The sequence below is a fragment of the Rissa tridactyla genome, chromosome 3 (genome assembly GCF_028500815.1).
Source record: "Rissa tridactyla isolate bRisTri1 chromosome 3, bRisTri1.patW.cur.20221130, whole genome shotgun sequence".
NCBI lineage: Eukaryota > Metazoa > Chordata > Aves > Charadriiformes > Laridae > Rissa > Rissa tridactyla.
Window position 1 is genome coordinate 33,365,701 of NC_071468.1, and position 27,054 is coordinate 33,392,754.

The window sequence follows — 27,054 nt, forward strand, 5'->3', positions numbered from 1 at the left end:
TATACCCAAGGTGATTTGGTTGTTTTTTTCTACTGGTGAGAGAACAGAGGGGAACATGTGATGTGGTCTTATACAAGAAAAAAATGAATCAAACAGGTGTCAGGAACTGCCTACACAAAAAAAGTACTCCCATCTTTCATAGGAAAAACCACAAACGATGAAGACCCTCTCACAAGCTCGCTCCCTTTACAATTGTTTATATCGAAGAGTCGTTATCAGAAACACCTGTTTACTGGCTTTGACATTAGCTTAGCAGCCGAGTAAAGGAGGAAGTTGGATTTGTGCAGGTTGCTGGTACGGTGATGTGTAACTAGTACCAGCTGGTTAGATAAGCAGTTCGGCTTGCCGGGAAAGAAGTCGGGTAGCATCCCTTCCAGGGACGAACACCGCTCGGTGCGGAGAAGGGAGCCCTGGGGCAGTTTAGGGCTCCGGAGGAGCCAGGCAGCGAGCGGCGCGGCGCAAGAGGAAGAAGGGCACGGCGGGACGGCCGGGCTGCCGCAGGGGTAAGAGGCAGAACTGCGTGCACAGCCCGTCTCTGAGCTTCCCTCCGCGCTGCGGAGGGTGGGAAGGGGCCGGCCCGGGGGAGGCGCTGGGGGCCGGCCGGGTGCCCTGCCCTGCCCGGCTCATCGCTCCTCTCCGCCCGCGGGCGGCCCCGCTCCCGCCCCTGTCGCGGCAGCTTCTCGGGCCCCGGGGGCGGTGGCAGCGGCGGGGCCGATGGTGGCGGCGGCGGCGCGGCGCCAGCGGCGCTGGGGGCTGCCGGCGCTGCTGGTGGCCTATGTGGGCTACGTGGGGCTGGGGGCTGGCGTACTGCAGGCGCTGGAGCGGCCAGCCGAGGTGCGGGCGGCCCAGCACCTCCTCCAAGAGCACTGGGAGCTGCTCGCCAACCACACCTGCCTGCGGGGGCCCGCCCTGCAGCGCCTCGTCCAGGTGAGACCGGGCTCCGCCGGCCCCTCCGCCGGCACGGCAGCGGCGGAGCCGAGCAGCTGCGGGGCAGGCACCGAGGGTGGTGAGGCACTGGAACAGGTTGCCCAGGGAAGCTGTGGCTGCCCCATCCCTGGAGGTGTTCAAGGCCAGGCTGGATGGGGCTTTGAGCAGCCTGGTCTAGAGGGAGGTGTCCCTGCCCATGGCAGGGGGGTTGGAACTAGATGATCTTTAAGGTCCCTTCCATCCCAAACCATTCTATGACTCATACCGGGAGGGGTGGGGGGGGACAGTAACAGCAGAAACCTGGCCTCCTGTTTGCCAGTAATACTTCTTTTCTAAAGAAAAAATAACAAACCCCAAACTCAACTCTCTTCCTGTCTATGTGCTTGCCTTGTCCTGCCCTGCAGAAGTTGCCCCATGGCATAGAAAAAGTTTCTCTGCTCCATGGGCAGCATCCTCATGGCAGAAGTGGGTAGTGCTGCCTCCTGATGCTGAGCTTATTGTCGGGTATTTTGGGCCATGGTTTGTTTCTGCTGATAAAAGAGTCTTTCTTGTTCTTCACTGTCTGCCCACAAGTGGTGGTGGTGGTCATGAGTTTTTAAGTAATGTGTCCTGACAGAAGGAAGGTAGTGGCAGAGTTGCCCATTATGTGATAATTACCAGGGATTAGTTGCAGGTGGTTCTCCCTTGCTGTTGAGTTTAAGAATGAATTATAGCCTGTGGTGTCTTACGAGTGGTAAGTTCTAATGGAAAGGCTTTGTCGTGGTAAGTTTAATTGGGTTTTGTATGAGTGTCTAACTCTTTCAGTTTTCTACTTGTTATTTAAAGGGATATGGAAAAATCCTGGTAACACAACTTAGATCTTTAAAAATGTTTCCAAGAATATTTGCAGGGTGGCTGCAAGATGTAAAGCAGGACCAAACCTTCTTAAATTACAAGCACGTGCATCTTATTCTAGGTAAGAGCAAAGTGGGGTAAATGGGTTCTTTCTGTGCTCAATTTTTGTCTGAAAAAGAAAAACCTACAATATTGAAGTGACTTGAATATTTAACCGAACCATTCTAGTTCAGTAGGTGCTGGTGGTTGAATACATACTGCTTGCTTTGGTCTGTCTGCCTCAAAAAGATGTTGCCGAACGAACAAAACTGTTTCTTTTGTAAAACCAGTGTTTGGTGGTGTCTGAAACCATAGCAGCTGGCCACCTGAGTTCAAAGGACCTAAAAGGGAGCTGGATAAGTGTTTTCAGGTTTTTTTTTCCAGTGGAGAGAAAAACACAAACCATGAAATAGATAATCTTGTCAGGAGGTTCAGCAAGGCTCTGGCAGACAAAGTTATGCTGATAACCTATGTCAGGCTCTCATCCCTTGATTTTCTAGGTGGTAAATTCTCAGTTGGTAGTACATTGAAGATACATAAATCTGGGCCCTTGAAAGCTACCATGGTATCTACTCATTATTTATATTGTGTACTGTGCTAGCTGTGGAATACAAATAGTCAGAAGTGAGAAATCCATCAGAGGAGATGAGTCTGACACTTTATAAAGGCAGCTCTAAGCCGAGTTTCATAGAGCACTGGTCCATTGAAGAGTTGAGCACTAGGCATGGCTCATGGCTCACTTGAATGAGAGTAACGAGGTGATAGTAGCAGAGAGATGATGATGGCAACTGAGTAGGTAGAAAGGTCTTTCTAATATCCTTCTGATGGTTTGTTTTACTGTAGGGTGTCCTCTACTAATTTTCATGCTGTCTGGTGGTCAAGAGAAGAGGATAGCCACCTAAATCCCTTCAGACCAGACACTGTTAGAATTAGAATATGCCGTGTGGGTAATTAATTGTGACCTGAGTGAGCCCTAAGTGAGGAAGTTACAAAGAAGTTTCATTTTATAGAGTGTTTGTGCATGCCTTCATGCTTTGAGAAACCATAGTCTGAGTTTGAATGGCTGTGTGTGTTATTTTTAATAACTTTCACAGTGAGAAATTAATCTTAAACAGGTAACTCGCAGGACTGCTGCTTTCCTACCCTCTTTTCTAATTTCCTGTGGGGCAATTGCTTGGATACTCTAAGTGTGCTTAAAAAATGGGATGTTTTTCTGTGCAGTAAATTGTTATTGCAGTAAATTACATGCAGTTTATCAGGCAGTGTCATCACGGGCTCTCTTCAGATAACAAACTTGTATTCTAGATACACAGCTGATTATTTGCTAATTAAGAAAGACCTATAAAGAGTGTTTGTGAAAACATAAAACAATGTGTGAATTTCAATTGCTTTGATGTTACTGGCAATTCACTGTTTTCTTATGGCTCTTTCATCCTAGATAATTCTAAACTCTGTTTATTTTAAGTGTATAGGGGCCAATGTGGAATAAAATCTCAGTTTGCTAAGCAATGTACAAACATAATTTTACAATCTGTTTATCGCTTAGTTCCTAGTTACCAACTGGGAGTGGAAATCCACCGTTCTAGCCCCTGCACAGATGGAGAGCAATAGAGAGCTCCTGCTTTGAGGAGCTAGCAGGAGAGCACAGTGTGAAGATGGGCAGGAGGAAAGGCAAAGGCAAGCAGACCATGCTGTGTAGCTAGACCAGTGAATTCTCATTCAGTAATTTCTATGGCTCAGGTCCTTTCCAGGGAAGAAATACTCTTCTAGTCAACAAAAGAAAAGACAGAAGGAGGTGGAAATAGCAGACCACCAACAAAAACTGAACAAAGTGTGTGACATCTGTAGGGGTGGGTCCCTGCTTCCACAGCTGTGTTTTGGGTTGGTTTTTTTGCCTGAAGAGAGTGGCTGGCTCTTCCCCTATGGGATGCTGAACAGTTCTACATTTCCTACATAGTTGAGGGCAGCATGTGCAAATGCTTTATGCATAAGCAAACAAAAAATGCATTCTTGTTTGTTTATACATACATGTGTGTATATATGGGGAAGACTGATTTGCATTTTATTGGCTTTTGTTACTTATGCTTAGAACAAGGACAGTGTAGGGGACAAGAGAGGAACTCTGGCCATACGTCCTTCTACTGTGTATCCAGTAACACCTGCTCAAGAAAGACCTAAGTTTGGTTTTGTTGACCCATCTAACCCCATGCTACTTTTCTGACATTGCATGCCGTCTGTGACATGAACACATGTTAATGAGGAACAAGATCAAGAGCAAACAGTTCCTCAAGAACCATTAGACAACAAACAGAGGGCAATACCTGGCTTTTTATTATAAATATGGTGGTGGTCTTCACATGCTAGAATTACTTGCTGTGAGGTCACATCAAAGGAAGCCTTTGATGCTAAGATATGCAGAAGATGGAAACAGATGCAATGATAAGGCAGGTTTCAGGTGATGTGCCCTTAGTACAGTGAAAAACAGTAGCTGGCATCCTTTTCATACTACCCTTCTTTTTTTTGCTATAAACTCTTTGGTTATCATATACATTTTTCCTTAATACAGCTGCTTTCTGTATTTATTATATTGTTATATCCACTTTCTATTGTTGTAGATATGTAATGCTAATTAAACCCAGTTGTTTACATAAATTGAGAAGGAGAAAATGAAAGATGAGCTAAATGAAATAACTTTTTTTGTCTAGCAACATTTAAGGTGTAGTGAAAACGACCTAATTCTAAAGGGCAGGCCATAAACTAAACGCTGCAGGTGGATCTAGATACTGTTATCTCCAGAGTCAACAGCTAGAGCTGCACAGAGAGCCTTAGTTCATGTTTACAAGAGCAACGAGATTCCATGTGACTGAAAGATCCTCATCAATACCTTGTCTTGCACTGACATTGAAGGAGCAGAGATTTGCACCAGCTGTCAGGAAATACAGCCCTGCAAATGCAGTTTACTAAAATCATCCTGTCTCCAGATGATGCAGCAGTGAGTAACTATTTAGGCATCAGAGATCACCTGTTGGTGATAAGGAACTTTAAGGCACAGTATTGGCTCTTGGTATTGTGGAGCAGTGACATCTGTATAGAACCTGTTTTAGTCAAATATCTGTTGGCTTGTCACAGATGTAAGAGGACTGATCCCCTGTAACTGTTCTTGCCGATTTCCTTCTTAGGAAAATGTACTGCTACTTTGAAGTTATAGCCAGTTCATTCTTCTCCAGACTCTTTAATTGAGAAGAACTGTGGTTACCTTACCAAGTGTGTGCATTCTTGGGGGGCGGGGGGGGGAAGTGTGGAGCACAGGAACCTATTACATTTATATGCTTCTGCCTAAAGAGATATGTTCTTTGATATTATCAAATTCTTGGTTACAGCTGATCAGGCTTGGTGGGAAGTAACAAGGAAGTGTAGCAAGCTGGAATTAACCGATAACCGTCTCGATGACCTGTCCATCCGGGAAGGTTTGAGACACGCTATTAGGACTGGATGTCTGAAGACTCTAGGGGGGGGCCTTCTGAAAAAAGAAATAGTAATTCTTCTCAGTTGTTTGAAGATGTGGGTTGCTCTTAAAGGTACTTGTTCATCATACTCTATCCTTCTTAAATGCAACTAAAAGAAAAATTAACCACTAGAGAAAGAACTTCTCAATTTCACAAGGATGATGCGATGCAACTTGCTGTGCTCTGTTCTGTAGATTATACAGGCAGCTCCTTTCAATAGACCCTACTTAGCTCTGTTGCAGCCCAGCTCTTAAATTGCTTGTATCACGGGGAGTTTGAGAAGCGATTGGAATCCAGCACTGCTTTGTCCCATGAATCATGCCACAGATTCTTCCTTAATATAACAGCTTAATTTTCAGGAAAAACTACTAGTGGCTTAGGGTAGCATTGGTTGCAGCATTACTGTACTTTACTGCATCTCTTCATCATTTTCTGCTGAAGAGTAAGTCTAGATGAATTCTAGACTGTAGTGCAGACCCAGCTGCAGACTACAAGTGCTTTTGTTGGTAGGGTTCACTTAGTTTAGAGGAACTATTACCAATTATATTAGCAAATGGGGGGGAGCAGTGCAGTTATTTGATCAGGTCTCAGGTTATTCAAGTGACATGAAGTTAAAAAAAAAAAAAAAACAGCTGGATTCCATTGAATTCATAATGCACTTTTTGTCTGCTCTTCTTTTGGTCAGAATTCAGCTAACCTTCCGCTCCAAGCAAGGACAGGGCGTCAGTGCTTACGGCTAGGAAAGGTGTGATTCCAGTTTTTAATTACCTTGCAGTTAATTGACTTTTGTCCTTGCAATCTGATACCAAGGTTAATGTTAACTGTTTCCTAATTTACAGCTGATACTCTGTGACACGTAAACTAATGTTTATATACCAACATTGCACAGAATTTCCAGGGCGCAAAGAAAGCTTATGTGAGTTTATATTTTCTCATTAAACTAAATGGTAGTTTAGTGCCTTGGGAACACCTCCTTTCCCTCATTGATAGATTGTGAAGGTGAGAGGAAGTGTCTGAAATGAGGCAAACAGTTTTCAGGAGGGCATCTACTCCCTGGAAGGGTTTGTTGATTTTTATTTCTTTTTTTAATATATGAATATGTAAGCTTCAACTAAACTTGGCAGTGAAGTTTCTTATCCCAGTCCATTTTCATGCTTTCTGCCTTCCTTGAGAGCTGCTTTCAAATACCATTAATAAATACTGCTTTTGCCTGCAAAGGTATTTCAAGGTTACTGTGAACTCTGGCTAAAATGCCATAGTTCAGAAGCACAGGACAAGGGCAGTGGCTGGAGCTGTGCTTTATAAAAGGGTCATTTGTATGACTCCTTCCATAATACTTTCCTCCAGAAAAAAGTGGTTTGTCTCCCCTCTCCCCCAAAACAAGAGATTTTTAGCTTGAGTCAGGAATTCTTACAGAGATCCTTGGTAGGGTCATAATCTTCCAAGGCTTCATTTTTCCCCTTTTCGCTTTATATCTCTCTTGTTGTTATGGCGGGGCGGATAGATTAGAATTGGTCTGACTAATCATCTATATAAAGCTTTATTTTTTGACATAAAGATTATAGAAGGCAAGGGAAGCGTTGTGTTCTGAAGATAGAGATTGCAAGGAAAGCAGTGTCTCAGTTTACATATACACATGCATCCAGTCCTTATTGCTGATTGTGAATGCTTCTTTTCAAAAGCTGTACCCTAGTCATGTGCAGCTGTGACTCAGTGCAGAGGTGACAGATGAAATTTTTAGTTGGGGTTAAGGAGGTCAGAGTAAATAGTCACCTTTTGCAGGACTCGGTGATCGGAAGCTGCGCTGCAGCCACGAGCTGGTGGCGGAGGGGCCCACAGGTGATAAGAGGGTTTTAGAAGAGAGGAAGTGTGTAAGCTGAGAAAGCTGGGAGTTGCCTAGGGCTGATAACACAGCACACACGGTAAATGAGAGACTTCGGGGTATGACTGAAGGACAGAGCGCTTCCACAGCAAATAGAGGAGAATAAACCTACATTTTGCAGGGAAGAAAAAGGTCTAATTCTCAAATGACAAGAGGGAACTGAACTCCATAGGCTGTCTGCATTAAGCTTCTGGATACTGAAGTGGGTGTCCTGGTAGAACCAGCAACCTCACTTTTTTCTGTGTGTGTTTTTGTTTGTTCTTCTTTTTTTTTTTTTTTTTAAACTAGACAACATGAACAAAAGAGCTCTCTTGAGAGTGTAATTCAATTGGGTGGTTTAATTTTTGCTAGTATGACTGTAACTACATTGGGTTTGTTGGTGCAAAGCTGTACAGATTGGTGAGACTTTTCCAGGATAGATGAGGCATTCATTGTCAATCACTTGTGTCAGTACAGCCCCGGAGCTATGAAGGGCTATAATAAGGAAATGGGAACGATGTTGTGTTCGGATGCTTCTGCAGGAAGAACCAGCAATTATTCTAACTGATAGTAGAGGAGAAGGAAAGAAGGGGTATTGCTGTCCTGAAATAAGTTTGATAAGTCAGAGATATGTTAGATAAGGGAATCAGCAGAAATCCGCAGCTTCCTTGTGGAATTACCAGTGAGCTTGAATTAAAGGAGGGAATTCCCCGCAGAAAGATGCGCAAAGCTAGGCTTTGATTTGTACGGGCATATAATGATCTAACATAGTGTGCATTTTGCAAGCATTAGTTTATGATGTTCTGAAGTGAAACTTCAGATTTTACAGTTGACCAAAATGGAGCTGGAGGTCCAATTTGGGTATTCTGAGGCATGTTTTATCACAAAGGTAACAGGACAGACATCTATATTTACATAGCCTACTTTGAATGGAAGTCCTACTGTTTTTTTTTAATCACCAGCTATGACAATATTTGACCATGCAAGTAGGCTTTGCATGGTGCTATCAGGACACAAACCAGGCTACTTGATGAGAAAATGTGGCAGCCTGCAAATGAAGTTTCACTGACTTATGAAGGCATAAGAATATGAAATATCCTAATTTATAAATCTTATATCAGTTACAATAGTTTCCATGAAACTTTTCAGTTTCAAATGATATACACATTGTCAGCTAAAAATGTAATTGCTGTGAGCTGTAAATTATTATCATTTTAGAAGGGGGGAAAATAAGTGCAGAGAAGTGAAATTACTTTTTCATGTTGGGTAGCTTGTCTGTCAGTAGAAACCAAAGCGGAACTGAGTTCTGCTTCTTGCTCGTTATTTTAACCACCCACTTGTTTCCTTCCTGTTCTTCTTTGAGTGGCACACATGACCTTTCAAGTTCACAAAATATCTAGACCAAGCTCCGCAATCTCAAGATTTGCTGTGTCTGAGCAGTTGGTGGTATTGACTGGGGTCTTAGATCAGGCAGATACCTGCTTTCGAACACTGATTTGTGATGCCGCTTCTGCTTTTTAATGCATCAGGTGTTGTGTCAGATACTGTGTAAATTGCTAGCCTAATTAAGAGAAAAAGGGAGATCCCTAGGATTTCACCTCAAAATCAGTGTAAAGTAAAACCAAAAAATGTCTCTAGTTCTCAGAAAGGCGGTCTAAGGGAACGGAGCAGACGTGACCCAATATGTATGATTCTGTTCCTCTTTAATAAATCTTGAACCCACGTGCCAAAATATGCTTCAGGGTTTTTTTTGAAAATCGTCAGTAGAGACGTATTGGTGCCTCTTCAATGGGAAAAGTGGGGAGAATTCAGCTGGTCTATTAGAGTGTTAGCTGGGGTTTTCCTGTGTTGTGAGAAAAATGATAAACCATTTAAAATCTTTCTGTGGAAAAAAGAGCACTAACCAAAAAGAGAAATCTAGAGGAATATATTAAATTAGGGCAAGTATACACTGATACCTTCTCAGCCTCCAGGAGTTTGCAGTCCAATGACTTCCAGAAGTAATTTCTCTGTGTTATTAGCTATCTATGGATTTCTTTCGTGAATCTGCCTCTCTGGTTGCATCTGTAGGAAGACAAGCTCCATTGGTCTACTGTTCTCAGGAGAATCAGTCTTTAATTTTCTATTATCACTGCTGCTGTGTGTCAAAGGTTGAATCTAGATATTGTAGTAAAACCCTTGTTTACTTAAACACACACAAAAAAAACCCCAAAACACCATAAGTCGGTATCCTTATCTCTACCCTCTACAAATCCTCCCCTTTAAGGGTGGCATCAGTAGCTCTTTCTTCCTAACAGTAATGAACTTGCCATTTCTGCTGGGAGTGTCTGTTTATTCAAGTGGCTTTGATTTGCATGAGTGTTCAGCAGTCCCGTATGGGGCTGTGAGAGGTACAATGGGCCTAATGGTTAATGATATCTGATGTTTGATAACAAGATTTAACAAGGAAGTGCTTGGCCAGAGGCTAACTGCTGAAGACTCTTGAAGACCTACGGGAAATATATTTAGTGCCTCAATCTCAGAGAACACCTGCAAGCTCAGTCCTTGCTCTTTGCCAATGAGTAATAGTTACATGGCACCTTCCTTCCCATTGAGTGCAGGATCATCATGCCTTTTAGTGGAAATACTTCAGCCTATCTGCAGACTCGTAAGACAAAAGCCGTATTTCCTGGCAGGCATCACCTCCGGGAAAGTTAAGGCAAGGACTCGGAGAGGCTGCACTGCTCTAAGTCACTGCAAAGCTGGCATGGGTGCTCACAACTGCTCAGTCTCTTGGTCCTAAACCATGCAGAGCCGAAGTGGTGTGTTGATGTGAAATTAAATGTTTAATGACTTGGTTACTGCTGCTTGCTAATCACGTGATGTCTTGTGCAGGCTGCTTAGTTCCCCTTTCTGCATGAAGAAATTTCCTTTTCTTTGGGCTGATTCAGCCAGTTTCTTACAGTCCTCTCTGGTCCTTAAGTGCTTCTGGCTTTAAAAACTCAATGTTGTGTGTAATGTTGTCAGCTGCTGAGCTTGCATCATCAGGCAGGAGAACAGACAACAAACGTGCTGCATGTGTAGGTTTTTTGAGTCTATCTGATCAAACTGATAATAAATTTATCTGCGAGCTGAACTATTGCTGTTTCAGCAGGTGTATATGTGTTCAAGACTACTTAAAACTGTGGAGATGATGGGCTCCAGAAGGAAAGCTTGAGAGAATAACAAGCTTTTTATTTTTCAAATGTAGCCACTAGTTTCTGGAGGGGAAAAAATACAGGTCGTCTGTATAAATTTACAGGATCTCCCTTGCCATATGGTTTAGTTTGGGGGTTATTTTATGTTCATGGGGACTGTGATTCCTGACTTAGGGCATTGTCTGCAAAACTTCTTACGCTTAAACCTAGGGTCAAGTATTGTCAGAGATCAAGGAGAACGGAGAAAAGTCAGAGCCTGCATCCCATACAACCTGAGAAACTCCAATGCAGATACCAGCCCTGGAAGAAGAGGCGGGGGGAAATTTTATTCTTGGCTACGCTTTTCATTCGGGGATTCTTGGACAGTGGGTGTGAAATGTTTAGTGTATGTGCTGTGATTAATGTTGGTTTGGACACAACTCAGTTCAGTGTCACTAACTTTATTGGCATGAGAAGGTATAGTCAGATGTAGGCACTGTTAAGACATCTGATATTTTATTTTGGCATAACTTTGCACACTTCAGTGTAGTGACATCTGAGTCTTTCCCAGGTGGTTTGAACAGAATCAGGCATCACGCTAATTAATGTGTTTATTCATATTTGTAGTCCTGATGTGGGGACATACTGCCCCAATACTAGTATACTGGCCATCCTGTGTAGTCTCTCTCACCTACATCACACCATTATATGTTCTGGGGGTGCTGGTAGACGAGAGGCTCAACATGAGCCGTCAGTGTGCACTAGCAGCCCAGAAAGCCAATCGTATCCTGGGCCGCATCAGGAGAAGTGTGGCCAGCAGGTCGAGGGAGGTGATTCTCCCCCTCTACTCCACTCTCATGAGACCCCACCTGGAGTACTGTGTCCAGTTTTGGAGCCCCTACTATGAGAGAGAGATGGATGTGCTGGAACGTGTCCAGAGAAGGGCATGAGGATGATCAGAGGGCTGGAGCACCCCTCCTATGAGGACAGACTGAGAGAGTTGGGGTTGTTCAGTCTGGAGAAAAGAAGGCTCCAAGGAGACCTTATAGTGGCCTTCCAGTATCTTAAGGGGGCCTACAAGAAAGCTGGTGAGGGACTTTTTAGGATGTCAGGTAATGGTAGGACTAGAGGGAATGGATTAAAACTAGAGCTGGGATGATTCAGACTGGACGTTAGGAAGAAGCTCTTCACCATGAGGGTGGTGAGACACTGGAACAGGTTTGCCAGAGAGGTGGTGGAAGCCCCATCCCTGGAAGTTTTTAAGGCCAGGCTGGATGGGGCTCTGGGCAACCTGATCTAGTGGGAGATGTCCCTGCCCATGGCAGGGGGGTTGGAACTATAGATGATCTTTAAGGTCCCTTCCAACCCTAACAATTCTATGATTCTATGGTTCTTGCCCAGTACAGGCAAGGGATCTGTATCATTTTCATATGCATTTGTATTTGCTGCTTTGGGACTACTGCCATCAGAATATCCCATCTGGAAACACTTTCTTTTCCTGATGAATATGTCATAAGGCAGTCTCAATAACTTAACTGGCTAGGCTTTTTCTCCAATCTCTTCCACATCTACCTGTATGATCTACCATGTGCATGTGCAACTCTCTTTTATTCGGTAGTTGCTCTTTCCTTAGAACCGACTTGCTGGCTTCTGACTTTCTTGACCTCTCAGCTCTTTGGTCTCTAAGGCACAGGATATCCTCTATTAAAAGGGAAACAACAGTCTCGGAAGTACTTCTAGTTTGTGACTTTACCAGCTAGCACTGAAAATGCCAGTGACATGAACTTGCCATAAGGGGGTTCGTGGGATCTCACATTATTGTCTCTTTGCAGGGTATCGTCCAAGCCTACAAGAGTGGCATAACCCTCCAGGGAAACACCACAAGCCTGGGCAGGTGGGACTTCAGTGGGTCTTTCTTCTTCTCCATCTCTGCAATAACAACTATTGGTAAGAGTTCCCTGCTCTCAGGACTGCCTCATAGGTGGGAAAAGAGTGGGAATGAGGACCTACACGATCAGACGTGGAACTAGTGTTACTTCGTGCTGCTGCACTGCCTATACTTTCCCAAGCTTTAGTGCCCTCTGAGAGGTCTGAGTTGAATTGTGCATTGAAATAAGCTTTCACGGTCACAAGGAGAGGGAAGAACTTTGAAAAAATTTTCATATTGGCTGTTGACTCTTTGGAGGCTGTATTTATAATTATTCTTTGTTATTGCTACCTGTAGTGGATAAGGACCTGCTTGCTTAGGTGAAAGTAAAGTAGCTGGATAAACGAAACAATTCAGATGAGTCAAGTTTCAGCAACAGAGTAATGCAAAGCCATAAAGGAATGATTGAAATAAGGTCAGGGAGGGAAGGGGTCGGGGGCGAAGAATGGAAACAATTAAATGTATTTAGTTGCAGTGTTACTTACAGATTCTATTAATTAATGTCAGTGCATGTCCCCAGTCCCCAAAACTATTAGTAACCTGCCCTGTCTCTTTCTTACTGTGTGACCCAGTATTACAAAAACCATGGGGTAAGAGTATGTGGAGAGAGGCTTGTTGAATATCAAAAAACCCTTACAGGTTTCCTGATTTGTGTTGAATCTGTCAGCTCTCTTCAATTTCAAATAGCTTTTAGACTGAGGATTTTCTTTGTGCACGCAGGTGGGGCATTCTTTTGATTTCTCTGATCATTACTGAAGATATGTTGACTTCAGAACATTAAGCCCCAAAGCAAGACCTCTGTGAGAAGGGTTTGGGGTTTTTTTTTGCATGGGGTAGGGGAGGAGGGGGAAATCCCCAAGCCTTTCTGTGACTCAGTACATTTTCCTGCCCTGCTCTTTTTCCCATATTTTGTCTTGGTTGGGAGCTATGTTGGGTGTGTTGTACGACCAGCTCCGGGTTGTACCAGATGATGGCAGTGGAGGCTCGTTAGACAGGGCTGCGTAGGCTGTGGGCTTCCAGCGTAGAGCCTGGGCAGTTCCTTCCAGCCTCTGGTACAAAGCAGCATCCGCTCAGAGCCGCTTTGCTTGCTTGCCTCTGTAGTTAATCCTGATTAGTTTCTAAACTGTCAGAGTGACTCTGTTTTACCACAACCAATTTAAGTTAACCACACTCAGGAAGAATCAAATTTGTCATGTTAAAATATGAGGGGTTTTGTGATGCCGGCAGAGATTTAGACTAAACATTTCTTGCTGCTACTCCATGAAAGCCTAAGCTACTCTTTTTTTCTTTAAGTAAACTCCTTGCCCTGATGGCTTGGGGGGCGGGGGGCAGGCAGAATGACTTTATGGTAGGGAGCAAATAAAAAGAACCAAATATTACAGCTGTCTCTATCTCATCATTTTAAAGCTGATGCTGTGATTCTAGGGGGTCGTTAATGATTTTTCAATTGTGGAGCTGAGAATGCTGTACAAGTCACCTCTAGCAGAGAACTTCAGGCAACTGGGCCCCTGATTTTTGTGGTTTTGTTTGGTTTTTTTTCCTCCAAGTTAAATTGTAAATTGTGTACAGGTTAGTGTCTTAACACTGTTGATAACAGTATGTTGTAGGAGAGGAAAATACAGATGGCCTCACAGAGCCTCACCTTGAGGCTGTTTCCCGTCCTCTTTCTTCATGCAAATTCTTCAGATAGTGGCTGGTGCAGCCTCATTGACCCAGACATCACTGTGTGGTTGAGAAGGGGAGTTGGTGATGTCAAGCAAAGAGACACGGTCCTTTCCAAAGAACTCAATGAAGTTCAGAGGAGTGACTCACAGAAGGAAGCTTCATGTGCAAGCCATGGCTATGGAGTAAATGACACAGTTAAGAACGTTTTCTGAGAAGGGTTCGTTGAGGTTTTCATGTCTTAGATGGCAAGGAAGAGCTTATCTCAGGCTGTGAATATAGGACCGTTGAAAGCAGGTCCAGCTTCACAAGATTAACGTACAGGAGTTAAGCCAAGGTATTCTGGCAAATGAGTTCAGAAAGAATAGAGTTTAAATGGTAATGGGGAAGAAAGATTCTCAGCAATTCAAGGGGTACTACATAAAGATTTTGATGAAGAGTCTGGGTGGACTCTACTCCATGTGCTCGGGCTGATGCAAGTCCTTCTTTGTTCTGTTTGTCTCTTCCATATTCTTTCTCAGCAACTAATGCTAGATGTAATGTCTTTGTGGTTTTTGCATCAGCCGTTTCTTCCTTAATCTTCTCAAACAGCACTGCTAAAGCCATTATCACTTTTACCTTCATCACTCCTTTACGAGATGCTGTCTCCACTCCAGCTTCTGTTTTCTGCTTTAGGTGCTTTAACCCCCTTCAGTAGGCTTGTGTGTTACTCAAATCCTCACCAGAGTGCAGTCTCACTGGGATACAGCAAGGGGTGTTAGCTTCTTTCCTGATTAACACCAATTAAGGGACACTTGCTTCTTTCCCCACTGACACAATTTGAATCCCAGTGTCTCCTGTTGCAGTATCTTCTGTGCTGTACCCTTCTTTCATTTGAATGACAGCTTCATGTGTTTCCAGTAGTGATAAAAAGCAGTATGCAAATTTTACTTAAAAAGCAAAGCTAAGTTCTAACTTGCGGGCTGGACACACTTGGTACCCTAATCCCAAAGGTTTAAAGAACAGATGTGTATCAACCAAAATCTGTTGTTTAAAGGAGTGCCCCAAAGACTATGCAGTTTTTGGCCAATCTCATAATATTAATAGAACTACACTTATAACTTTTGATTATGTGGGATGGGCAGCCCTGGCCTTCTCCCAATTGCTTCTCCCTGGTGTTGTGCTTCTGTGCTTTCTTCATTGCTGTCTTTTACATGTCATGTCATCCCAGATATTGTGTGTCATCTCACTTTCTCAAGGTGTTTCCATAGAACACCCTCTCTTCAATGCCTTGGAGAATCATCTCGGAGTTCCTTTAGAGCTGTAGTACTTAACATGATTCAATAAAGAGAAAATAATTTGCTGCTGGTTTTATTCCTCAGACATCTTTATCCCTTGTTGACACAGTCTCTCCTTTCTGTGTTTACTCTCCTCCTAGTTAATTTAGACTAACAGGGCAGAGGTCAAAGCAAGTTCAGAGCTGGGCACAAGATGAAAGTTCCTGAAGTCAAAGCACCACAGGGTGGTGTAATTTCAGAGAAGCTGCTAGGGAAAGGATTTGTGATGAGACTGAGGTTGTCTATACTAGCCCAAGAGTAGAAGAAAGAGTATTGTCCTCTCCAGCCCAAACAGCCTCCTCTGTCTTGGGTGCATGCTGCCTTCCCATTTTCTGGTGGCAAAGCTTAAGTACTCATTTGTATGAATTTCAAGGGTCCTTGTTTAAGTGTAAGATAGAGTAGTAAAAGCAAGTAAAGTATCTCACAGTGAAGAAAGGAAGGTGAAGACCTTCCTGCTCTCCTTCTCTAGTTAACACAGTTTAATAGCTCTTAACAGCAGTCTCCCAAAGGACTGAGGGCCAAAGAGCAGGCTACTGAGTGAGGGGTGGTGTTTAGTACATTGTCACAGACATTTAGTATGTTGCTACAGATGGTTCCCATGGGGGGAAAAAACAACAGCCAGTTCAAGGCTGTGAAGTCCTGGCAGTGTAGGGCTTTGGACCAGCAAGAGTTCCTCTAAGACTTTAACCCTCTGTAGTGCTGCCCGGCATGTGGTGGAGCTCCTGAGAAATGGCCAGGCTTCTCCCCATTGCCGGCTGACAATCTATTGGGAAATCCAGTTAAAGCAACTTGACGTTTCAAAGTGGTTAAAACATGGAATAAGAGCCTGGGGCCACATTCACATTTGAATCCTCTGTGAACCTCAGGTTTATGTAGGGGATTTCTCTGCTGAAGAACCCCACACCTTTTGTGTTGATCTTTTTGATGCCCTGTGGCAGCTGGCAGAGCTGATCTAGAGGCTTGGCCAAGTGGACAAGGCACAATAGTCTGTGGGAGGTCACTGGTAGGTAGATGTGGGGATAGCACTCACAGTAACATCCTCTGAGCTGTCTCCTGAGCACTGGCAAATTTTGTCAGCTTTCCTGACTGCCTGCCATCTCGCCCTGTTGAGACTAAGCCCACTACACAGCTTCCAGTGTATACACAATACAAATACAATGAATAGAAGAAGGCTGGAGTACTCATCCCAAGCGTTTTTCTGGCCTTTCACTGAAGAAGCGTGCAACCAGATTTTGCTGTTGCCTGGAACATAGGGCTAAAATTGAACTCTGTTCAAATGTGTTTTGCAGCGTGCCAGGCTTAGTTATTGGTCTCTACTTCATCACAGCACCAGCTAAAATGAGTAGTGATGGACACCTCCCACACAAGCCCAGGTTCAACCTACCAGAGTCCCAATGAGCAAATAAAGCACAGTTCCTGAGATTCTGCCACCGCTAGCTTTTAAAATAAAATTATTTAACTTTTTGGCTTGCTTTTTTTATAAAGCTGAGATGCCAGTGTGAGTACTGGGCCTGCTGAGTCACAACTGGGAGGCCTTAGCAAAGTTATTGTCTGTGGATGGATGAATTGGAAATAACTGACTTCTGAGCTCAGTGACTGTGTCCAGCTGACAAGTGTTCCTGCACTTAGAGCAGACTTGGTGGGTATAATGTGAAATCTCTCAAGAAGCCAAGCACCTTCACTTGTTTTGTGTAGCTAGGGCTCGCAGAGGTGTTCAAAAGTATGAGGGAGGATAGGAACTTCAGACTTGCTAGTGTTCAGTTGAATGTAGGTGATACCAAATGACCTTTGAAATCCCAACACTTATAAGGATCATAGGCTAATTCAGGTTTCCTGGGACCTCAGGAGGTCTCTAGTGCAACCTTCTGCTTAAAGCAGTCGGCTATGAGATCAGACTGGGTTACCAAGGGCTTTATCAGGGACACCTTCTGGCTAAGCTGGGCCCATGCTCATGTTTTCAGGAACTAGACAAACATATCTTAAGGTTGTGTGCATAATCAAGAGGTTTGTTTGGGATTGGGGTTTTTTTTTCCATTTTGTCTACTGCATTATAAGATGACATCTCGTCCATTTAAACTGAACTGGAATATTTTTATTTTTTCCTGAATGCAACATTCGAATTCATCATGAACAAAACCTTTCATTTAGCCCAGATTAAAATGTTCAGGTTACTTGTAAGGAGCACAAGGGAAAGAAAAGTTTGGAGTGTCTGAAAAGTGTTAGAGAAGGAGCAGGGGGTGGGAGCGGCACAATGGCTCTATCGCTCCATGAAGGTGTGAGAGAGCAGCGTGCGATTTCATCCTGTGCCTGGGAGAACACAATTGTGGCTCACTGGAGATCACCCCAGCTGCCAAGTTGGAGCATCTTTCTCTGAGTATTCCAATGTGTAACGCAAAATAAACTAGTTCTAGCACCGGCACCCCGCATTGAGCTGCCCAGTGGCCCTGGGGATCAGACACTTGTGTTAGTCACGACATCTGGCTCTGAGGCTTCCCTGAGTGCCTGGGTGTTCAAAGCAAAATACTGTCAACAAGAACATTCTGTAAATTTGGGATTAGGTCATTCCTGTGGGAAGTGATGGCTTGTGTCCACTCAGGTAGGAGGAAAGAATTAAACCAAACTTCCAAAATAACAAGTTTGAATGCTGAAACCACTGATAAAGTTACTGGTTAGAGAAGTCACTCTTCCTCCAGCTTTTTTTTTTTTAATCTGTTTCTTCTTCACAGCTGAAATTTGGTGGACTTGCAGATGTTTTTCAACCTGTGAAAGACGCATATTTTCTTTTTTCATTCTAAACACGTTTTGCTTAAAATACTCTTATGTCTGGGCAGTGAGAACAGGAGCAAAACAAATCTCCCATTGTGGGTAGCAGGAAGTTGCAGTTGCCTCAGCTGAACCGGGGGCACGGCAAGTACGATGCTGTCATGCGAATGAAGGGATCTTTTACTAATAATCTGTTTAATCGCATATCGGTCTCCTCCTATTAGCAAGTCTGCAGAGCCACTGAATCTCTTATGTACAGGAATGTAATAGGCAAGCAGAAAAACAAAACTGAATTTACTTAATATGTGTAACAGAAGCACGTGGGTTAAAGCATGTGGATATGAATGTTTAGTAAAAAAGCCACTCATTTTGACTCTTCTAAGGAAGTTTAAGTTACGCCGCACTTTATTTCAAAATGAGAGAAGCTATGCAGGCATTTAATCCAGCTGCTTCAGTGAAAATGCTTATGCTTTCACCTCTAGTTTTTGGTGAGCATCCCTTGGTGTCTATTGGTGCGAGCCTGTTCCAGGTGCCATCCCAGTAGCAGGCTCATGAGGGATGTGCCAGTGTAGTTTGTTGTAGTCTTTGAATTTGGTTCAGATCTTCTAATGTATAGCCCACCATGGTATAAGACACTAGTTACTCTCATTCTATTTACAGAAGACAGTAAGTCCCATTTACTCATAAACTCTGCTTGAGTTTTATAACAGTTGGGGTTTATATATGACTATGTTGGCATCTATTTGTCTAGGCCAAAGGCAAGTGCGTGTCATCAGCCAGAATTAAATTGCTAGCCATTTTGCATTATCTAAAGTATCCTGTGCTGTTTGATCAAACTTTGTATCCTGTATAAAAAGCTAATGGGACATGGCTTTCTGGCATATTTACAGCAACTCTTCACCAAGTCTTCAGGAAATTATCTTGAGTTGCTGACCTCAGGGGAAAAGGGAGCCAGATAAATCATATGCAAAGCAGATCTGGTGTTTGGTGTGCTGGGCTTACTGTACACATTGGGCCTTCTTACATCATCGAATTTGCTGCTCTAAATTAAATGTAACGTACGGCTTAACCTTGGATACTCTCCAGTTAGCACTATGTGGGGTCCCTGAAATGCTGAAGGCTGCTGTGCTTCACCCAGTGACTTGAGATCGTGCACCTTTCTTCCTCTCTTATCTGATGTTTTTCTCCAGAGACAGGATAACCTGGAAAGCTGTGGGAAAAAGAAGTGTCCAAGCCATTATATAGTCTTTTTAAACTTGATACAGAAGGGAAAGAAGGAAACAAAAAATAACAACACACACACAAAAAAAAAAAATGCAAAACCAAACCAAAAAACCTTGGGAGTGGCTAGCCATAAATGCATGTGACTCATGTTCAGACTCCAGCCTTACAGTAAATGCTCCCCTCCTGGGCCCAGACTAGCCTGCAAAACACCCGAATTCCATAAAAGGGAAAAACTGGAACTGATCCAATGACATGTGACACAGCTGGTGTGAAACAGATCACACCAGGCACATATCCCTTAAATTCACTTAGATGGGATCATCTACCAGAGGTACTTGCTTGTGTGTCTCTCAGTTATCACACCTGTTACTCCAGAAATGGTGGATGCTGGCAGAAGTCAGCAATTACATGGAGGGGGTGGGGAAGGTGCATGAACATCATGAAGAACATGGCACTGGAATCAAAGCTGTTGTGTAGTCTTAATTTAGCCCCTTTGACTGTATTTCAGAACGAACTCTAGTTATGTAAGGGCACCCTATTCTTCCCGGGGGATGCTCTTGCCCCCTCCCAGGAATGGGCTGCTGGGACCATCACTTTGGAAGTACATTAAGTTTTACCTCGTGTATTAAACCCAGGGGCTCACAAATCATTCAAGCCTAAAATTATTTAATGGTAAGTCGTCCAGATAGTAAGACTTTTGAATTTGTGGGGTAGGAATGAAATGAAAAGACAACATATATACATACGGTGAAATAGTTTGCTGTCAGACTTTTTTCTGGGGTTAGTTTGCCAGTGCACGTGCATAATCAACTGTTTGTGGAGTTGTCCGCGGCAAGACATTTCGTCAGCACAAATCTTGGCACAGAATGTGTAGATACCCCAAGCTCAGAGTTGTGCAGCTTTCTACGTTGTTGGTCAGTGGCTTACTGCAGCTGGTGTGGAGCAGGGGTTAGTGAAGGAATGGGACTCCATCCACTCAGCTGCGTATTTTTGTGCTCTCACTTGTCTCGCGTACAGAGCCCAGCCCTTGGACCTCTCCCTCCTGGGGGCAGCTCACTTGCCCTGGGGCTACACCACCTACAAGCATGGTAGCAAGGCATCGGTGGTGGAAGCACCTCTGTGCTTGCATTGAGCCAACAGTTGGGTGTTGCTGGGAGGGGATCGCGTTACTTGTGTTGAAAAGATAAGCTTTGCCAGGTTATGTCCATCTTGTATGTGGACATACACAAATCTCTAATGAGTGGAGGTGATTTTGAAATGTAGTCGAGGCCGTAGGTCTCTGACCGGCTAAGTCCCTGTAGAAATGCTCGTCATGTGCTAGTCCTTCCCTGTCTTAAAAAGCATCCTGTGGAAAAAACAAAACAAAAAAAACCCAAACAAAAAACCAAACCAAAGTTAAATCTGACTTTCCTGTGACATAAACCACTTGAAATTACCGAAATGCATGTCTTCAAATTTGCAGGACATTTTTAAAAGAAAATGTAGGAAATAAAGACAAATATCACAGCAGTGATGTTGAAGCCGTGATGGTCTAATGGTACAAGCAAGGCTATGCTTGCAGGGCAGTACCTTTTATTACACCAATTCATACGATTGGAAGAAAAAGGCAAAATTTCAAACACTTTCTTTTTTTTCCTCTTTAGGTCTGAAATGGAACTATTTTACTCATGTTAAATATGATTTCTCCTAGTTCGTTGACTCTAGGCAAACATTTTGACAATTTCAGTTTAAGGTGCATTCAGTCCTTGTGGCACAAAAGAGGAGCGTAAGCAAGGAGGCAGCATTAAGTTCGCTAGTCCTGTGGGACAGAGGTAGAAAAAGGTTGGTATAATTAAAACACTATTGTTATGATTCAGAGACCATCTGATAGCTCTGCAGGATCATTTACCAGCAAACCCTATGCCAACAATGCTTACAAAAACTGAACTAAACGGAAGTTTTGCATTCACGTCAAATCCCAGCCAGGACAGTGGGTAGGGGAGAGGAAATTCACTGGCAAATGGAAAAGGAACTGAACAAAATTGGCAGGGAAAGAAATGTTATTTTCCAGCCTACAATAGGATATGACAAACAATGGATGTAACTTACAGTTATTTATAAAAAAGGTCCTTTTGGGGCAGTGACCTTCTCGTCTAACTTTTGTAGAAGATGGAGCTTCACCCCTCCGGGGAGGGAGGGCAAGCAGGGAATATTTTAGATTTAACACCTCGTTCCTCTCTGCCTAGGCTATGGGAACCTGAGCCCCAGCACTGTGGCTGGCCGAATCTTCTGCATCTTGTTTGCGCTCTTTGGGATCCCCTTGAACCTTGTACTCCTGAATGAAATCGGGCAGCTGATGCTGCTGGGGGTTCAGCGTTGTGCCCGTCACCTAGAGGAGGTGTTTCACTGGCAGGTAAGCAACGTGGACAGGTATGCCTCACCCTCAAGTTCAGGAAAGAAAAGACAGAAAGGGGATCCTCTGACTCACAAGGAGAGCCTGCCTGCCTATTTGGCCAAAAAGGCAATAATACTCAGGAATAACTGGAAGCAAATAAATTTAGTTTATGACAGCCCTATGAGGTGTCAGATAAGGTTGTTTATTAATTGAGGGAACTTCTGTGATGAATGGCTTCCCCTACAGCAACACAAGTGCCGGAACCTTAGAGACATGCACAGTCCTAGAATATCTGGTCTGTTTATCATCAGTCATAGTTAGAATTGCATGTGGAAGTTACATGGGAACATTAGTGGAATGGGCTTTAAACTGTCGTGAATTTAGGACCTATGAAGGTGATGCCCAGTTTGTGTTGACTGGGGGAGCCACACTTTATTCTGGTGGAATGTCGTGATGTCATGAATATTTGCGTGTTTTTGTGGGAGTCCAGCATCATCTTCAGCCAGAAACCGAGCTGGATTTTTTCTGACACCCTTCTTGAGACGGTCTCTTTTTTTTTCTTTTTTTCCATTTTACTAGAAAAAAGCTTCCCTCCTGATTAAGACCTGTGCACTGGTAACTGGTTTGTTGTTGTTCCTCCTGCTACCTCCCTTGTTGTTCTCTGACAAAGAAGGCTGGTCTTACGAAGAAGGCTTCTACTATTCCTTCATCACCCTCAGCACAATAGGGTTTGGAGATTATGTGATTGGTGAGTACTTCACATTTCATTGCTTTCACCTTCTAAACATCAAAGCCAAACGTGTGGCACATGAAGCTCCCAACTTAGCAGTTTTACACCACTAGCAATCCACGGACTTGATGATAAATATGTTGTGGCAGACATTTAACAGGTTTGAGAAGACATGATTTCTGAGATAGCAATGCCACATGTGGAAGAATACAGAAATCATTTCCTGGTCAATGAGTAATCTTCCAGCATTCAAGTGATCTGTCCCATGAATGACTGCAACACCAGACTGGAGTGCTACGTTTCTAATCACAGCAGTCGCTGGTGGCACACTTGGTGTGCTCCAGTGCATTGGGAGCAATTAGTCTTAAGCAGATGCTACTCTGCATCGCCATTAACAGACAGTAACCATTTCCTCTGTCAAAACCCAGAGAACTGCTTTCTAAAAGGCATCTTAAGTCACTTAGGTGTAGACTGTCAGGCACCAGGCACAGCCTAGTTTTGGTTGCCAAAACCCTTTGCCAGAGGAAATGGGTTTGGACCCACGCCCGATGCATTTGCTGAAACACAGGACACACCTTTTTGATAAAGACTTTCTCATTAAAAACAAATTGATTATAGAAACACATGCACCCTTGAATCCCTGGGAGACAGAAAGACTAAAACACCTTATTATGGATTCTCTTTTTTTTTTTTTTCTTCATAGTGCTTGTGTGATGCTTGGACGACTTTGTGGCGGTTACCTTAGGACTTGTCTATAATGTGTCAAAGTTATGACTAAAGCTTGTGTAGGCACACTTAAATGAGCTGGAATCAAGTTATCTTGGGCAAGGGTAGCTGCATGGAGCTTAACAAAAGCTAGCCAGTTCAGCATTTTCCAATGATGATTTTGTAGGTGACGCTGAACTCTGCGCCGCAGCAGCTTTGCTTCTCTCAGTTCCTGATAACTAATTTTGAAGCTCTTCTCTAGTATACCTCCCACTTCCAGGCATACCTTCACCTGTATGGTACCTTTGTGACTGGCATACCACCATAGGTATGCTAGGTTCAGTATGGGAATAACTGAATACATCAGTGACCTGTGGTGTGTAGTGGCCAAACCATTTTGGCCTTACAGTCCCGTGTTTGTGGTTTATGTCTCAACTTAAAAATGCGCAGGACCAGGGCATGGGTTCAAGTGACAGTCACTATTTCATGACTGTCACACTGTTTCCCTGCTAGGGTGATCTGTGGCACTGTTCTGGATCAGGTAAATCTAGGGGATATCATATGCTAAGAGTGATGCCCGATGTTCACTTTGGACACAGATGCTTTGTTTTGGGGGAAAATAGAAGCTAGACTATGGAACTTGGATTTGAAGTCATAGAGTGGTCTCTAGCCTGTTTTATTTAGTAATATCGATGTAGCTTCTCTTACTGGCCCTGCAACCTGTTAATTTACGCACTCAGTAAGCCCTTCTATTGGACACAGCGTGCTATGTAGGTCCTAAACTGCTGCTGATCTTCTCATCCCCAAGACTGCACCTATCAGATGGTCTCTGTGGAGAAAGCATTCTCTTTGGAAGGCTCAAATAGCCCTTACGTCTTGTTTTCATTTATTTCGAACCAAAAATATGGCTTTGCCCCAAAGGGATCACAAAGTACCTAGCTGAGTAACCAGACAGAGGCAGCATAATTTCAAGCTGTCTTCCAAGGCTTGGTTTTTCTTAGAGCTTTTAGGACTGCTCTGGCCCCTTCCCTCCTCCTCATAGAGGCTTGCTCGCTTATATCTGGCTTAACAAGATACATGCACCGGTACATAAAACCTGCTTACCTTTCTGCCTGCTGGGGGCCCCTGTTATGTACTAATACAATACTGTGATGCTGAGTGATAAGAGGAGAAGTGGAACTGTGCACTTAAATGTGAATAATTTTGCTTTGACATAGATGTAATTTGGGATTTATATTTCTTTCTTACGGGTAAACTTTACAATTCCTAGGGACTTCTAGGCTGTTGCTGACATGTCATGCAACATACTTGCTTACAACATCGATTCATGCTACGTAGATGGCATAGTCATGTTCTATATTTCTGCTGTCTTTGCTTTACATGTAATGTCTCCTTTGAGGCACTCTTGATCCAATGTAGAAATGTTTCGGGTGATTCTCTTGTAGGGATGAACCCAGACCGCACCTATCCAGGCTGGTACAAGAATGTAATCTCTCTGTGGATCCTCTTTGGGATGGCCTGGCTAGCACTCATTATCAAGTTTTGCATCAACTTCCTAGAGAGCTCCAGCGACTTCTGTCAGTGCAACAAGAAGAGCACAGAGGTGGCAGAAGACTTAATGGATGGCAACAAAAATAGTACAACGGGACTTCATGATGTGGAGATCTGCAATGACAAAGACACAAAAACAAAAGAACCAAATGAATCTCACACCTACACAGCTCCTGCAGAAGCACTCTAGGGAAGAAACATACCCTTGGTGCCCCTTAGGTTTAAGTGCACCGGAGACACACCACTCAGAAACACGGCAACGGAGCTGCCCTGACATTCATATGGGGTGAAAGCTTGCTTCTTGAGCTTGAAATGTTTCTATTCTGAATTGAGCAATGACAACAAAATGTTTCATTTGCAGCAGCACCAAGAATTCCCAATGGGATTTTTAGACAAAATTAGATTTACAGAGGTATTACCTACCATCTCACCTCAATATATGAGGTAAACTTTGGCATCCGTACACAACACTAGCTGTTGTCCTTTTCTTTGCATGTAAAGTTCTTGTAGCCTCTAATTGTACGTGTGGCATTTTGCAAATACCACAATTAGAAAAACAAGTGCCATTTACTGCAGGAAATACATTGCATGTTGCTAAAAGACTTAATGAAATGCACTATTTAAAGCCACCTGGCAGTCACTGCAAATGTGCTCCACCACCTATATGCTTGTGGTCGCCAAAAGTGTAACATGGTTTTTCTCTCTTGATCGTTAGTACATGGATGGCGACGAGGCAGAGCCTGCAGAGGTGCCTAATAGAAACAGTTCATTCATTTTTTTTTTTTTAAATAGAAATTTCTATGTCAGATGTCCACTAATATTAAAAAGAAACTAGGTAGCTAGGCTATTCCTTACTCCAGAATTTATGTACGGATCATCCTTTGTAAAGTATTATGTAGACCAACTGTCATCAGCTGAATGTGATGGTTCATTTAGATAGGTTTTTATTTTGCCACGTCTTGGAAGCAAGGAAAGGAGAACTAGAGGCAGTTTTAAGTGCTTGTAGTTCCAACGTTATCCCGTGGCCAATGTTAACAAGGGCTACTTTAACCTAGAAACAGACTGAAGTATCTTCAACTATGATCGAGGGGTGCTATTCTGATGAGTTTCTCATGTCATAAATGGTGTATCTGTTCTAGCTAACATCTTTTATATAAGCACTACTATCTTTTGATCTGTGGAATGCCTGACTTCCTTATTTGGCCTCTGTGTCAGTCACGAAAGAGAGCTGTTTGGGTTTTTTTGTTAATTCCATTAAATTCTCAGAAATCTTTTGATAAGTTATGCCATTTATAAAGGCCCAACAGAGTCTGACTCCTGCTGCCATTTATGTACCCGTGTCTGATCATCTTATTTTCTTATTCCTGATGTACTACTTGCATCCTAGAGCATTAATTTTAGAAACTTGACCGTAGCAGTAAACCAGAACGAAGCATTTGGGTGAGCCTTCAGCTTCTGCATTGGACCAAGATTCCACATGGACAGTGGAGAAAAGACTGAAAACGCAATCTGTTGGAGTACGGGATTCAGGAGTTAGAAATATCCATAGCTGGATTCACAGAAATGCAGTGAGTGAAAAGTTTACAGTCTTCATGAACACAAGTTCTGGAACTTTTGCTGACTCTGTGGTAATAAATGTTCTCTCAAATACTGTTTCAATGGGCAGCAGAGATAAGAAATTGAGGTAGTGGAAATCTCAGTTCATAGTTGGGAAACTGATGCCAAATAAATACATTTCAATTTTTTTGAACATTGGGTAATTTCTTTAACAGCCTTTAGCATAAACTTGTCTGTTTCTTCTATGTTTTGTCTAGTTTATACACAATGTAGGCTTTACTAATGTTCATAATGGGCTGTCCTACAATAAGACCAAAGTGTATTTCTTTAAACCTAAGTGAATCATGATGCCACAGTATAAAATGTGATACCCCTTTATGCATAACCTTTTCACCTTCTTTCAGGTGCAAAACTTAGTAAATATAATTGTATCATAAAATCTTGATGCCTAGAAGGTAGTAGGGAATTTCTACTGTCAGAGCATGGGAATGACTATGCTAAATCTATTTCAACTTCAACTTGAAATGTCACAGGCTCTGGGGTTTTCTACCAGCTCTGCTCTTGGATGAGAAGGCTTGGTTGAGAAGAGTTTCCTCTTCTTAATTTCAATGTCTATTTTATTAATCACATCTAATTCATATCCCCATGTATTTATAGTTTGTGGATGAAGCTTTCAAAAGTGCCTAAGAGGTTTGGGCACCCTGGTGTCACTTAAGTGCAGACAGAGTCGCATGCCTTAGGACGGCTAATATACACTTCTGAGAGCTAAAAGGAAGAGGAACTCTAGGAGTAGTCCTGAAAAAAGGAAAAAACAGTAATTTTTCATAGATCTCAGTGCTTCTACTGTGTGTTGGGGTTCAGCCACAAAGCTAAGCACATGGATGTGTCTCAAGGTGACTCAATATCTGCCCCATCAGTCCTTG

At 43.2% G+C, this 27,054-nt stretch overlaps 1 protein-coding gene across 1 annotated transcript; it reads left to right on the forward strand.

Annotated features, from left to right (window-relative positions):
• Positions 1-681: 681 nt before the first annotated feature.
• On the forward strand, positions 682-26,324 carry LOC128907071 (potassium channel subfamily K member 17-like). The gene is made up of 5 exons (XM_054195460.1): positions 682-927; positions 12,155-12,269; positions 21,440-21,606; positions 22,168-22,336; positions 24,469-26,324. Exons 1-5 carry the CDS (start codon positions 715-717, stop codon positions 24,762-24,764), a joined length of 960 nt encoding a protein of 319 aa, XP_054051435.1. The 5' UTR covers positions 682-714; the 3' UTR covers positions 24,765-26,324.
• Positions 26,325-27,054: the final 730 nt, after the last annotated feature.